Source organism: Spinacia oleracea, chromosome 3, assembly GCF_020520425.1.
Source record: "Spinacia oleracea cultivar Varoflay chromosome 3, BTI_SOV_V1, whole genome shotgun sequence".
Classification (NCBI taxonomy): domain Eukaryota; kingdom Viridiplantae; phylum Streptophyta; class Magnoliopsida; order Caryophyllales; family Amaranthaceae; genus Spinacia; species Spinacia oleracea.
Window position 1 is genome coordinate 27,740,393 of NC_079489.1, and position 12,521 is coordinate 27,752,913.

The window sequence follows — 12,521 nt, forward strand, 5'->3', positions numbered from 1 at the left end:
GGATTAGTGAGGTGTTTTAGGGCACCAACTTTCATGTAGATACGCTGCCTATATAAGGCATTGTAATGCTCCTTGTTAAAACAGTTTTTATCACAAAATGAATGAATGAACAAGCAGGGTTGAATGGCTACTTCTATATGTGCATTGCTTACAAACCAGAACTTCAAATGTTCTCACTCTCTGATATTGAAATTTAGTTCCTCGATATCATCAACATCACTGGGGCAATAAGAGATGGACTCGGCCCATTTTATGATTTGACAAATTGATTGGTTCCTACTATAGCCAATTTGCCACTGCCATGTTGATACTTTTTAAAGTACATCAACATTATTAAGAATACCCTTGCTCGCATTAGATACATCCGACCTCTCCTTCAACATACCATCAAAATATTTACGTTGTAGAGCTTGGGACAATAATGTATTTGAGTATTTCGTATTCGGTTCCGCTCAATCTAAACTAATAGACCATGAACTTATTGGTATTTACTACGTACTCGGTAAGAATCAATTGTAATTTTTTTAATTGAATGTAAGTAAATTGTAATATATATAGTGCATGTAATTACAAAAACAGGCAGCAGCCATACAAATTGAAAGAATATTACTCGTATAATTGGTGGTACATAATATAAGGGAATTTTGTAAAATGACAAGATAATTTATTAAAAATGTGACGCCACTAATGTGAAGAAGATAGCAATAAGCAACAATGGTATCTTTAGTATGGATCCTTGAGAGTACTGACCATCACCTGTACCTTGAGAGCCCATTCCTGCAAATTAAATTAAATTAAATTAATACTCCGTATTTATTTATGGAAAGATAAATTGTATTATCTCATGTGATGTAAAGATTTAAAAAAACTTTGAAAAACTTAAAAAGATACAGATCGATCACTTGTGCTGTGTTATAATGTAAAATTTATATATTTGATGACTAAATATTTGAGTAATAGAGTATTGATGAGTTACCATCGCATTGAGTAATAGGTGGAGTTTGGATATTACACGCACTAGGAAGAGCTTGAGCGAGTGTCCGATTAAGGAAACCACCAAGTAGTTGGCCACCAACACCATTAAGCACGTTACAAAGACACACCGGCGCCGTCTGTAGCATATTAGCTAACTCGGAGCAACAAGAAGAAGACGGTGTTGACGAATTTCGAAGGCTAAAGCTCAAGCAAGGTGTCAACGACGTTAACGCACCAGGGCAGCTTGGCTGTGCATTACTAACCACTCCCCAAAATGTCACTACAACCATAATTATCATACTCATTATTCCTAACTGTCCTACACCCATTATTCTATATTTGATGTATAATAATAAGCTTACCAGAAACTTCAATTTTCTATGAATATCTGAATTTGTTTTTGCAATTTTAAGTAGTTTTGGGCTCGAGTTTAATGCAGCAGTTTGGGCACGTACTAGGTGAACAGTGAACTAAGAAAGTTGTTTATTGACCGGTTAACTACCTTAAAGACAAATTGAACCCTTTGTGGTCATTTTCAGGCCAGTGCAAATATATATCTACATTTGTGGTTTTAAATTGTCGTGTTTTCAAATATAATGAATTTGTTTTTGCAATTTTAAGTAGTTTTGGGCTCGAGTTTAATGCAGCAGTTTGGGCACGTACTAGGTGAACAGTGAACTAAGAAAGTTGTTTATTGACCGGTTAACTACCTTAAAGACAAATTGAACCCTTTGTGGTCATTTTCAGGCCAGTGCAAATATATATCTACATTTGTGGTTTTAAATTGTCGTGTTTTCAAATATAATTAAGTCAATTAAAATCGTGACAATAATATAAATATGGCCTGGTGGCTTCTATAATACACATGGCGCAGGTCCAGCTGAAGGATTATGAGAAGGTTACCTAACCCAAAACTAATATCATACGATGAATATATGATACCAATTTTTTGGCATTGGTTGAGTGTTTATATTGGACACTATCCCATATTCATACTAGCTAGTATTTTTGTACCAATATTACTTTTACTACCAAGTATAATATTATTCACTTTGATCTGATCTAGAATAGTAGTAAACGATATTTTACAATTACTTTCTACGTTCCATAATGATGTTTGAATTTTACTTTTATGTTTGCCAGTGCATATTTTATATCATTTTTATCTCTAATTGCACATTATTAAAAAATATAAAATTTTGATATTCTTAAAGTACTTCGATCTTAAGACGAATCACATATGAATATGTTTTCTTATACATTAAAAAGAATTTAGAAGATTCTTTTCAATTATGAATAGTGTCGAAATTCTGAACTAAAACATTATTGTGGGATGGAGAGAGTATATGTTTTTAACATTCAATCAAAATTTAATTATAATTACATCGATATAGGAATGAATAGAATAGTCCGTAGCATTTAAAATTAGAAAATGACTATTTATACTTTGAAACTTGTAGTGGTCGTTTAGCTTTAGCCGGACATAGGAATAATATTTAAAATTTTGACATGAATGTAATCCTAACCCGAGCTTAGCTTCCTCAAAACTCTTCCTGTCCGTTTTCTAACTGCAGTAATTCAATAGAGTGGGTTATTCTGATGCCAAAAACAGTTATAAGTGTCGTAATCGACAATAACTGTTACTTAAGCTAATGAGCAATCATTAAAATGAGCAATATCCAAAGTCAGATGGCTAACCCCAAAAACAGGTAAAACTCACCTAACCTTAGTCGTCTCCTATAGTAATTAGAAATTAGTTATAAGTAGTTGAGCTCCTAACCCACTTTAAAACTACCAAATATTCTCTCTTTTCAGCTCCTAATACAAGTAGCACAAAATTGTCTATAAATTACTGCATACTAATCCTCCTCAAAATCACCAAACTCAGAAATACTTAATTGATTAATCAATACAATAATCTTTCTTATTTCTGTTACTTAAAATTTGCAAGAAAATTAAGTCCTCATGGAAATGATGAAAGGTGTTCTAGTATTAGCAGCTTCTTTTATGGTACTAAATATTGTTGCTTATGCACAAATTCCTACTTCCCCTTGTACAGCCTCAATGCTATCAAGCTTTACTCCTTGCGTAAACTATCTTACCAACAGCAGTGGCACCGGATCATCACCAACAACCGATTGCTGTAACTCGTTAAGGAATCTTATGAGCAATGGTACTGACTGTGTTTGTCAAATTGTTACTGGAGGTGTTCCTTTCCGCCTTCCTATCAACCGCACCACTGCTATTTCTCTCCCCAGGGCTTGCAAACAACCTGGTGTTCCACTTCAATGCAAAGGTGATATTACTATAACCCCTCTACTTCCGTTTCTTACTAAAGGGATCCTGTTTACTTGCTTGCAATATTTGAGGCTAATTTTCGTAACTACTCCCTCTATTCCTAAATATGTGTCATATTTGGATGAATGCTGAGAAGGGTGTAAGAATGATTAGGAGTGTTTTTCTTTGGGGGAAAGCATAAAGTAGATAATTGTTTATTGATAAAGTACAAATAAAATTTGATGGGGGATTGGAAAGTGGGAAAATTGTAGAATGTGTAAGAAAAAATGGGAAAAGTGTATGTTCAAAAATAGAAACATAACACTTATAAGGGAACGTTATATTTAGAAACAGGACAAGTATTTAGGAACGGAGGGAGTATTATTGTGTTTGATCCTAATGAATTTCCCTATGATTTCAGCTTCTCCTGGTGCTCCAGTTCCAGCTCCAGGTACAATTACTTCTTATCCTTTCTCTTCTCATTTCATGAAACCTCACTATCAAATCAAATAACTAGAATATCTTTGTTTAAAGTTTCTGTCGTTGACTAATATATTAGTGACTAGTTAATTGGATAAATGTTTATTGATGCTTGCAGGTCCTGCTGCCTTCGGCCCATCTGCTTCCCCTGCATCTTCCATCTCTCCTAGTCCCGTGGGTTAGTATCTTTTATCATCAACTTAGTTTCAGTTCCATATATTATATGAGAAAAGTTAATCTGTAATACTAGCTAGCTAGTACAGTGTTTAGACTGATTCTGATCTGTTGTTTAACTATATAACAGGTACAGTTCCTACATCGGACACACCAGCCTTGGCTCCAGTCTCTGATGCAAATCCAACTCTAACTCCACCATCTACAGCAGATGGTTCTCTGCCACCAACATCCACAGCTACAGGAGCGGGTTCTTCTCTCAATCCTTCAGCAGCAATGCCTTCTCTGAGTATTTCACCTGCCGTCCTGCTTCTATCAGTTGCTGTCGCGATGATGAAGTACTACTAGACCATTTTCTGTTTCTGTTTCTGTTGCGTAATATATGGATGAGGATCATTCTTTTGAGAGCTGTGATTATTAGTTTCGGGTGTGTGTTCATTTCTTCTTATTGTAAGGTTGATTGTTTAATTATCAGGAAATATTTATGTACATGTTATTGTGAAATAAAATTTTATTGTTATCCTTATACTGTGTCTGTGTGCAAATCAGCATAGAAACTTAATAGATGGTCTTGATTCAGAGAAGATACACACATTTGGTGTGTGATCAAAATGCACATGAATGGCTACCAGTTCATTCAACCTATTAGTCATACAGTCAATGCTTTGATTGTGCGATAAGTCATTCATTTAACCTTCCCTCATAGTTGCCACCCTTCACCTTTCCATGACATGGGTTTTCCATTCGTGTGACTCCTTTGAAATTACTAATCCCACCCCATCATTTTATTAAAACTATTGTTAAGACGCAGAAGATGGGCAAAACTAATCGAAAAAAAAGGAAAGGGGCAATGTTGGAATCATGAAAATGGAATGAGGAAGTGCAAACTGCCCCTCAATAGCACAAAGCAAATATATAGTGTAGGTTGAAACACTTGGTAATGAACTTCCATGGATGTAATGGGATTCACGGCGAAGATGTGCATAAAATTAGTTGTAGCAACAACCTTAATATTGTGTGTTTACCCTGATAGGATAGTATCTCAGGACCTGGGTTGCTCATTTGAGAGCCTACATCTTGATAAGTGTTTGAACCAACAAGGAGAATATGTGTTCTTGGAGCCTTGCTGCAGAGCCCTTAACCAAGCTCTTCGAGTTGGGTTCCACTGTTTATGCTCCGTATTCATGACTGATGCTCCTCAATTAACCACCATTTTCTCTTTGTCCTTGTCTGCAGGCTGCTACATTATGGTCCCTCCATTGACAATGTGCCGAGGTATACTTTCTTTTCTATCAACTACAACAACATAGAAAGGATTTTGCTGGGTTTTTTTAACACAAATCTTCGTTTCATCGTTGAAGATTTAGGTACAACGCCGATATCTCTTCCAATTCCACCAAACAGTCCACCCAAGGAAATAAGTACAGCTCAACAAACGCCCCTAGTGCCTCTACCTCCTCCTCCTCCTCCTCAAGAAATTGGCGGTTCATTGGACCCCAATACACCAAATGCCAATTCTACTGTGGTGGAGCAACAGCAACAGCCACATCCGAGCAAAAACGCTACTTCAACGCTACATGTAGTGGAGAATCAGAACAATGTGTCTTCATCTGGTAGTCAAGAGACCTCATCTTTTCTGCTTCCTCATTTGCTTGTTTTCTTAAGCTGTTTATTCCTTGGTTTTTTTAATACCCTAATTAAATTTGCTTTGTGATGTTTTGACTCTTCATCTATTTGTAGTCAGAAGATATGTTTAAGTGTAACTGTGTAATGAGAAATGAAGGATGCCTAACTAAAAAGAGAAATTGAAAGATGAATATGATTTTGTAACCAATGAATTTCTTTTATCATGCTAGTTTTAATTTATTTCAAGTTATATATTCATGTGGTGAAGCCTAGCACATTTTGGCTACCGTTTTCATACATTGGAAGTATATCTTCATTTACACAATTAAACTATCTAGGAGGAAAATGTGGATGAACAACATTGACTCTGAAACAAAGAGACAGAAACAATACAATTCAATAGAACTACACCCTAGCCTCTTATTACCACTAACACCCGACCCCATTTCCAATTTACTCTTGATTTCACGTTTATGTGTGATCTTGAAAAAATATTTGCCTTATTTTGAATTAGCTTCCTTGTAATATATAGGTGTCTACCCTTTACGCGGGTGTACAATTATCCCGAAAACAACCCAAGGGGAGGATGATGGCTGGAGAGTGGTCTCTAGAAGGAAAAGGGATCCTAGAACACCTATTTCTATGAATCTGGGGTTTGCTCAGGTCACTGATGATCAGACTCGCTTTTCCTTTGATGGAGGTGGGGGTAAGGAAGGTACTTCTCACTTCACACATTCATTTTCTTCCCTTAGTGCGCGCACATGAACAATACATACCATAAAGCACAACACAGAGAAAGTACGAGGCATGTGATTGAGTTGTTCTTGGGCCACATCTTTGGTTAGGAAAGCATGTTACAAAATAAAAATTTCCACCCGAAAAAATTAAGAAAATTAAGTTTAGGCAAAGAAGCAAATACGAGACATAAATGACTTACATGTAGGTTGTACTGTATCGTGACTTGTGTCAGTCGATAGAACGTGACGGCGCGAGACCATTATACCGGCCACCACCGAGGCTATTATTCCCTTCTTCAGATGAAAATCAATCAAGGCAATATACTACAAGATATTAGTAATCAGGGTATATTAGTATATTGAGTAGTAATTACTACTGTATTTAATTATAATTTATACTGTTGCATCTCTTAGACTCCTTGAAAAAAATTCAATAAAAAACCTTTTTTCCCGCCACAAACAATATAAAACCGTTATACATTAGCTCATTTTCCACAGAAACCCATCTCCGAGGTCACAGCAACTCAATTACTCAACAATGGCTGTCATCAACTCTCTAATTTTCTCTCTCCTCATTGTTCTCCTCTCAATTAATCTCCTTCCTCTCTCCTTCTCCACCTCAACAATGGAGTCAGAAAATTGCAGCAACGAATTGGTCTCTTTCTCACCATGTCTTCCATACACTGCATCTCCTCCAAGCAACTTCTCCTCCAATGCTTCCAACGATTGTTGTAGCAACTACAACAATATCCTCATTTCTGGCCGTGGACACTGCTTGTGTTATCTTCTTCTTCAACCTCCTATTCTCGGCGCCCCGCTCAACGACTTGAAAATCTTCTCTCTCTCCTCCGTTTGTCCTCTTCCTCGCCAGAGTAACTTCAATTCCTTAATCGATTTCTCTCTCGAATTATTCTGCTCAGGTTTGTTTTATTCATTTTCTTGCTTTTGATTTTATTAGTGTTCCAGCTACTTTGAGTACTTTTAGAATTTGCATTTGTTTGAGTTGGAATTTGTTCAACCCTAATTTTGGTAATTAATTAGATTTTTGTGTAGCTTCTCCGTAGTTAAAATTAATCAAAAAGGAACCCAAAAAAAAAAAAAAAAGTTGAATCCCACATTTTGGGAAAATTCTGGCATTATATTATAAATACATGTAATATGAATTGCTAGTCCGTCGTTTCTTATCAATTGGTGTTGCGATTCATTTTCTTCCATCCACCGTTATGATTCGTCAAAACAAAATATGAATTTGGCTGTGATTCCAATGCGATTTCGGTTTGTTAGTGCTGATTTACTTTCGGAGTGATTTGGTGAACTAGTTGTTTGTGTTAGTGCTGTGCTTGTGCAGTATACAATATTTTTTATTTTGGAAATCAAAATTGGTGTTTGGGTAAAGCGAAATGATCAGGGATGTTTGGTTGTTTTTTGCACTTGTGGTGTTTTGGCAGTGTCAATGGTGCGTTGTACAAATCTATCTATCCGGAGTACACATAGAGCTAGGTGTACCATTGTACTCACGTTTATTTTTGGCGCATTAGTTTCTATATGCAATCTACTACAGCATCAGCAGTATTTGACTATTTTCTTCCTAGGGTGGAGGTTAGAAGGGCTTGTTTCAGTACACATGCTAATTTAAGGAGGTGAGCTAGGTACTCATATTTTGGTTTTAGGGGGTGATGCATCTTCAACTATGTACAATTACATGGGTATTTTCATCTCAAATGAATGATTGCAACGATCGATCTACATCTCTAGAGGTGTTCCAGTATATTGTGTTTCTGGTTGAAATGTGTAATGAAATTTTATTCCGAGGGAGAATGTGAAATGAACTGGCCAGAGTGCAATGAGTTTTGACTTATTATAAAAGGCAGCTCAATGTAAGGGGTTTAATAAGTATTAACTCATCGGATGTAGTTAGTTCTAGATGTAATGATTTTCGACTTAGTAGGTTTTATTAGTTTCAGGTTTATGGATGTTATTAGATGTAGATTATAGATGTCTTTGCCTCTTTGGGTGTACTGAACTTCAGATTCTGTCAGAATTCGGGATAATGAAAGATGAGTTGGTATAGTTTGCAGATAATTGGAACCCTCCATTCAGAGTAATCAGATGAGAACTAGTGTCTATAACACTCAGATGAAATAGTACTTGGCAAAACTAGATTATGGTACCGTCGCAATTGAGTAAGAACAATGACATTTTCCATGCTAAAGGAATTCAATGGACAGTCTTTATAAGTGAAAGCTTCTTTACACACAATCATATTACTATAAACTTGTTTTAGGACCTTGTATCAAACAAGCCATCATTTCCCTGGACTAATAGTTTTACCTTTTCCTGCTTCTTCTATTGGCCAGATTTAGAGGCATCACCCCCTTTCCAAAGCGCAGGTACTATGTCGGTATATATTGGCTTAACTCGCTAATTGATTTTTTAAGGAATCAAGCAAACAAAGATGCAAACCATAAAGAAAATAATTGCACCAAAATCATGAATGCAGGTCCAGAATCTGGAGTTGATCCTAGTTCTACTGAGCAATTCTCCGGTATTTTCCTTTCCACTTACCAGTCTTGATCATAGTTTCTATATATGAGAGTGAGTACTGTAATAATCCTGGGTTTGATGGTATTTTTTGCAGGTTCTCCAACTCCTCTGTCTCCATCTGCAGAAATGGACTTGACACCAATAGCAGCTGATATTTTACATCCACCGCTACCAGGATTGCTTTTGGACTCTTATCAAGCTTCATCAGCAACACGGATCAGCTTCAGTACTCCTCTTTCTTTGATTCTCTCCAGGTATTCCTGCCTCAATTTACAATGAGACGAGACTATATTTGCTGTTTTTTTTTTTTCTTATGCTGACCATGGGTTAGCCAACATTTTGCAGTTTACATAAAACGCTCATCAGGTGGAGGCAGTGGAGCTCGTGTTTTTTAGAATTCTTCTCTCTCTCCTCCGTTTGTCCTCCTCGCCAGAGTAACTTCGATTCCTTGATCAATTTCTCTCTCGAATTATTCTGCTCAGGTTTGTTTTGTTCATTTTCTTGCTTTTGATTTCTTTTATTTCATTAGTGTTCCAGCTTCTTTGATTTCATTAAGAATTTGTATTTGTTTGAGTTAGAATTTGTTCAGCCCTAATTTTGGTATTTAATTTGATTTTTGTAGTTTTACTTTGTAACTTAAATTGATATACTCCGTACTTCCGTAGTTAAAATTAATCAAAAGGGAACCTAAAAAGGTTGAATCCCACATTTGGGAAACTTCTGCCATTATCTTATAAATACAGTTAATATGAATTGCTAGTCCGTTGTTTGTGATCAATAGGTTTTGTGATTCATTTTCGACCCTTCACTATGATTTGTCAAAACAAAATATGAAGTTGGTTAACGCGATTTCTGTTTGCTACTGTCGATTTACTTTTGGAGTGACTTTGTGAACTAGTTGTTTGTGATAGTGCTATGATGTGTGTGCTTGTGCAGTTTACAATATATTTTATTTTGGAAATCAAAGAGTGGTGGTTTGGGTAAAGTGAAATGATGAGGGATGTTTGGTTGTTTTTTTCACTTGTGGTGTTGAGGTACTTTGGCAGCGTCAATGGTGCGGTTGTACAAAATCTATCTTGTACCCGAGTACACTTAGAGCTAGGTGTACCAGTGTACTCGGGTTTATTCTTGGTGTGTTAGGTTCTACCTGCAATCTACTAAAACATCAGCTGTATTTGACTATTTTCTTCCTAGGGTGGAGGTTAGAAGGGCTTGTTTTGGTCACATGCTAATTTAAGGAGGTTAGCTAGTTCCTCATATTTTGGTGTTGGGGGGTGATGCATCTTCAAGCCTTCTACTATGTCCAATTATATGGGTTTTTTCGTTCAAAATGAATGATAGCGATGATCTATTTACATCACTAGAGGTGTTCCAGTATATTGAGTTTCTGGTTGAAATGTGTAATGATGTTTTTTTTTTCCGAGGGAAAATGTGAAATGACTTGCTCTCTAGTTATACAGTGCAATGAGTTTCGACTTATTATAAAAGACAGCTCAATGTAAAGGGTTGAATACGTATTAATTCACTGGATGTAGTTAGTTCTGGATGAATGATATTCGACTCAGTAGGATTTTTTAGTTTCGGCTTTATGGATGTTATTAGATGGATGTCTTTGCCTCATTGACTGTAATGAACTTCAGATTCTGTCAGAATTAGGGGTAACGAAAGATAAGTTGGTATAGTTGGCAGAAAATTGAAACCCTCCATTCGGACTAATCAGAACAGAACTACTGTCTACAACAATCAAATGAGACAGTACTTGGCTAAACTAGATCATGGTACCGTCACAATTGAGTATAAACTATGACAATTTCTGTGCTAAAGGAATTCAATGGACAGTCTTTTTAAGTGAAGGCTTCTTTTCGCACAATCATATTACTATAAACTTGTTTTAGGACCTTGTAACGAACAAGCCATCATTTCCCTGGAATAATAGTTTTGCCTTTTCCTGCTTCTTCTTTTGGCCAGATTCAGAGGCATCACCCCCTCTCCAAAGCGCAGGTACTATGTTGGCATATATTGTTTAATTTGCTAATTGAGTTTTTAAGGAAACAAAGATGGAAACCATGAAGAAAATAATGCATCGAACTCATGACTGCAGGTCCAGAATCTGGAATTGATGCTAGTTGTACTGAGCAATTCTCCGGTAATTTGACTTACCATTTACCAGTCTTGATCATAGTTTCTACATAAGCGAGTGATTAGTAGTAGTACTGTAATAATCCTTGGGTTGGTGGTGATTTGCAGGTTCTCCAACTCCTCTGCTTCCATCTGCAGAAATGGACTTGACACCAATAGCAGCTGATATTTTACATCCAGCACCACCAGGATTGCTTTTGGACTCTTCTCAAGCTTCATCAGCAACAAGGATCAGCTTGAGTACTCCTCTTTCTTTGATTCTCTCCAGGTATTCTTTTTCAAATAAACCAGGCACTACATTTGTAGTTTACATAAAACGCTCAACGGTAACAGGTGGAGCTCATGTTGTTTGAATTCTGTCAAATGTACAGATTAGGAGCTGATGGAGCTTGTTAACCCTGTTCCCAACTACTCCGGATATGTTCTTCTTAGATGTACAGGTTCAGCAGTTCAGCATAAGCTCCTTGTTGGTAACCAAAAATAGTGAAAGAAAGGAATTATTTGTTTAGATGTTAAGCATGTCAAGTCAATCTTTGAGATAGCTTCTCTACTGACCTTTTAGAACAATTTACACTGCATCCGCAATTTACATTACACACTATTACAGCAATAACACAAATGTAATTAGTTGTCTACCCTGCTTGCTATTTAGATCAGTTTGTCATGAAGTATCTATTATGGCATCAAAGCAAGTCATCTTCACCAACATTAGCAAGAAAAAAAATATTATGAGGATATATAAAACAAATAATCACTTCCAGCCATCAGACTATTCATATTCATCCTTATATCATTTTCTGAGGGTAGCTCTTGACCTATGCTCTGCTGCACCCTTAAAATTCTCTTGCATTGAAGCATCAAAACACCAGTTATCATCATAAATTCTACCTCTGAGGAACTGAATATCCCTTGTGGGAGCTATTGTCAATATATTCTTGCTTTGCAGCATCAAACCGTCCATGCTCCGTAGGTATCTCATTGCCCTGCCTCGTCCATAGTTGTGTGAGATAAATGACACATGTTCCTATATGCTGAGTCAAGCATAAACTTCTTATTTCATTTTACACAAAATATGTCCTAGTATGAAACCGAATAACTAGAAATGTATAACCATGACATTATCATAAAAATCTAGCCACGAAGAGCAAGGCTTGGCTCTCTGCTACTTTGTAGACTTTGTGACTCTAAACATTCCCTTGCCTTTGAAAATGCATTAGTGCTACTGGTGAAACCCACAAAATTTTATTGTTTATAGGCTTATAGATAACTAATTTAATTGTAGTAGACTACTATAGTACTCGTGCAATGCACGGTCTACAAATCGCAATATTCTATAATAAATACTAGATTCCTATCAACAATCATTTACGTCGTTATGTGCCCACCATAACGATCGATACATAAATTAAGGGATGAGGTCCCGAATAATATTTTACGTCTTTCTCATTTCTCCAACTAGATTATATCTCGTGCACGCACGGATATTTTTTTTACAAAATATTTAACTGAATATCACCAAACTACTGCATAATTATTAAATTTTGAACATACTCATTTAATTAGTTCATC

The 12,521-nt window shown here is 36.3% G+C and overlaps 3 protein-coding genes across 6 annotated transcripts; 2 read left to right on the forward strand and 1 right to left on the reverse strand.

Moving 5' to 3' along the window:
- Window positions 1-528: 528 nt before the first annotated feature.
- LOC110800051 (non-specific lipid transfer protein GPI-anchored 5-like) lies at window positions 529-1,395 on the reverse strand. Its single transcript, XM_022005336.2, has 2 exons — window positions 977-1,395; window positions 529-777 (listed from the first exon to the last, which is right to left on the reverse strand). The coding sequence occupies exons 1-2, from the start codon at window positions 1,302-1,304 to the stop codon at window positions 668-670; spliced, it is 438 nt and encodes a 145-aa protein (XP_021861028.1). The 5' UTR covers window positions 1,305-1,395; the 3' UTR covers window positions 529-667.
- Window positions 1,396-2,811: 1,416 nt separating this feature from the next.
- Window positions 2,812-4,432, forward strand: LOC110800054 (non-specific lipid transfer protein GPI-anchored 20). The gene is made up of 4 exons (XM_022005338.2): window positions 2,812-3,271; window positions 3,674-3,703; window positions 3,851-3,910; window positions 4,037-4,432. Exons 1-4 carry the CDS (start codon window positions 2,941-2,943, stop codon window positions 4,252-4,254), a joined length of 639 nt encoding a protein of 212 aa, XP_021861030.1. The 5' UTR covers window positions 2,812-2,940; the 3' UTR covers window positions 4,255-4,432.
- A 282-nt stretch (window positions 4,433-4,714) lies between these two features.
- LOC110800060 (uncharacterized) lies at window positions 4,715-11,587 on the forward strand. Of its 4 annotated transcripts, none has more exons than XM_056840004.1 (11): window positions 4,715-5,181; window positions 5,268-5,519; window positions 6,065-6,238; window positions 8,627-8,659; window positions 8,770-8,814; window positions 8,908-9,067; window positions 9,159-9,295; window positions 10,782-10,814; window positions 10,915-10,959; window positions 11,061-11,220; window positions 11,324-11,587. In XM_056840004.1, the coding sequence occupies exons 1-11, from the start codon at window positions 4,857-4,859 to the stop codon at window positions 11,346-11,348; spliced, it is 1,389 nt and encodes a 462-aa protein (XP_056695982.1). In that variant the 5' UTR covers window positions 4,715-4,856; the 3' UTR covers window positions 11,349-11,587. The 4 variants fall into 4 exon arrangements, with proteins under 4 accessions (XP_056695982.1, XP_056695983.1, XP_056695981.1 ...); XM_056840003.1 differs by having other exon boundaries at window positions 4,716-5,181; window positions 6,065-6,247; XM_056840005.1 differs by lacking the exon at window positions 8,627-8,659 and having other exon boundaries at window positions 6,065-6,247.
- Window positions 11,588-12,521: the final 934 nt, after the last annotated feature.

What these genes read in the sequence shown, in the direction of transcription:
- LOC110800054 (XM_022005338.2), top strand. Translation starts at nt 2,941, where the DNA reads ATGGAAATGATGAAAGGTGTTCTAGTATTAGCAGCTTCTTTTATGGTA. An exon ending in TGCTCCAGTTCCAGCTCCAG is followed by an intron (nt 3,704 to 3,850) that starts GTACAATTACTT and finishes TGATGCTTGCAG; the next exon opens with GTCCTGCTGCCTTCGGCCCA. An exon ending in CATCTCTCCTAGTCCCGTGG is followed by an intron (nt 3,911 to 4,036) that starts GTTAGTATCTTT and finishes ACTATATAACAG; the next exon opens with GTACAGTTCCTACATCGGAC.
- LOC110800051 (XM_022005336.2), bottom strand. Translation starts at nt 1,304, where the DNA reads ATGGGTGTAGGACAGTTAGGAATAATGAGTATGATAATTATGGTTGTA. An exon ending in ACCTATTACTCAATGCGATG is followed by an intron (nt 778 to 976) that starts GTAACTCATCAA and finishes TTTAATTTGCAG; the next exon opens with GAATGGGCTCTCAAGGTACA.
- LOC110800060 (XM_056840003.1), top strand. Translation starts at nt 4,857, where the DNA reads ATGGATGTAATGGGATTCACGGCGAAGATGTGCATAAAATTAGTTGTA. An exon ending in ACCCCCTCTCCAAAGCGCAG is followed by an intron (nt 10,815 to 10,914) that starts GTACTATGTTGG and finishes TCATGACTGCAG; the next exon opens with GTCCAGAATCTGGAATTGAT. An exon ending in CTTTCTTTGATTCTCTCCAG is followed by an intron (nt 11,221 to 11,323) that starts GTATTCTTTTTC and finishes TCAAATGTACAG; the next exon opens with ATTAGGAGCTGATGGAGCTT.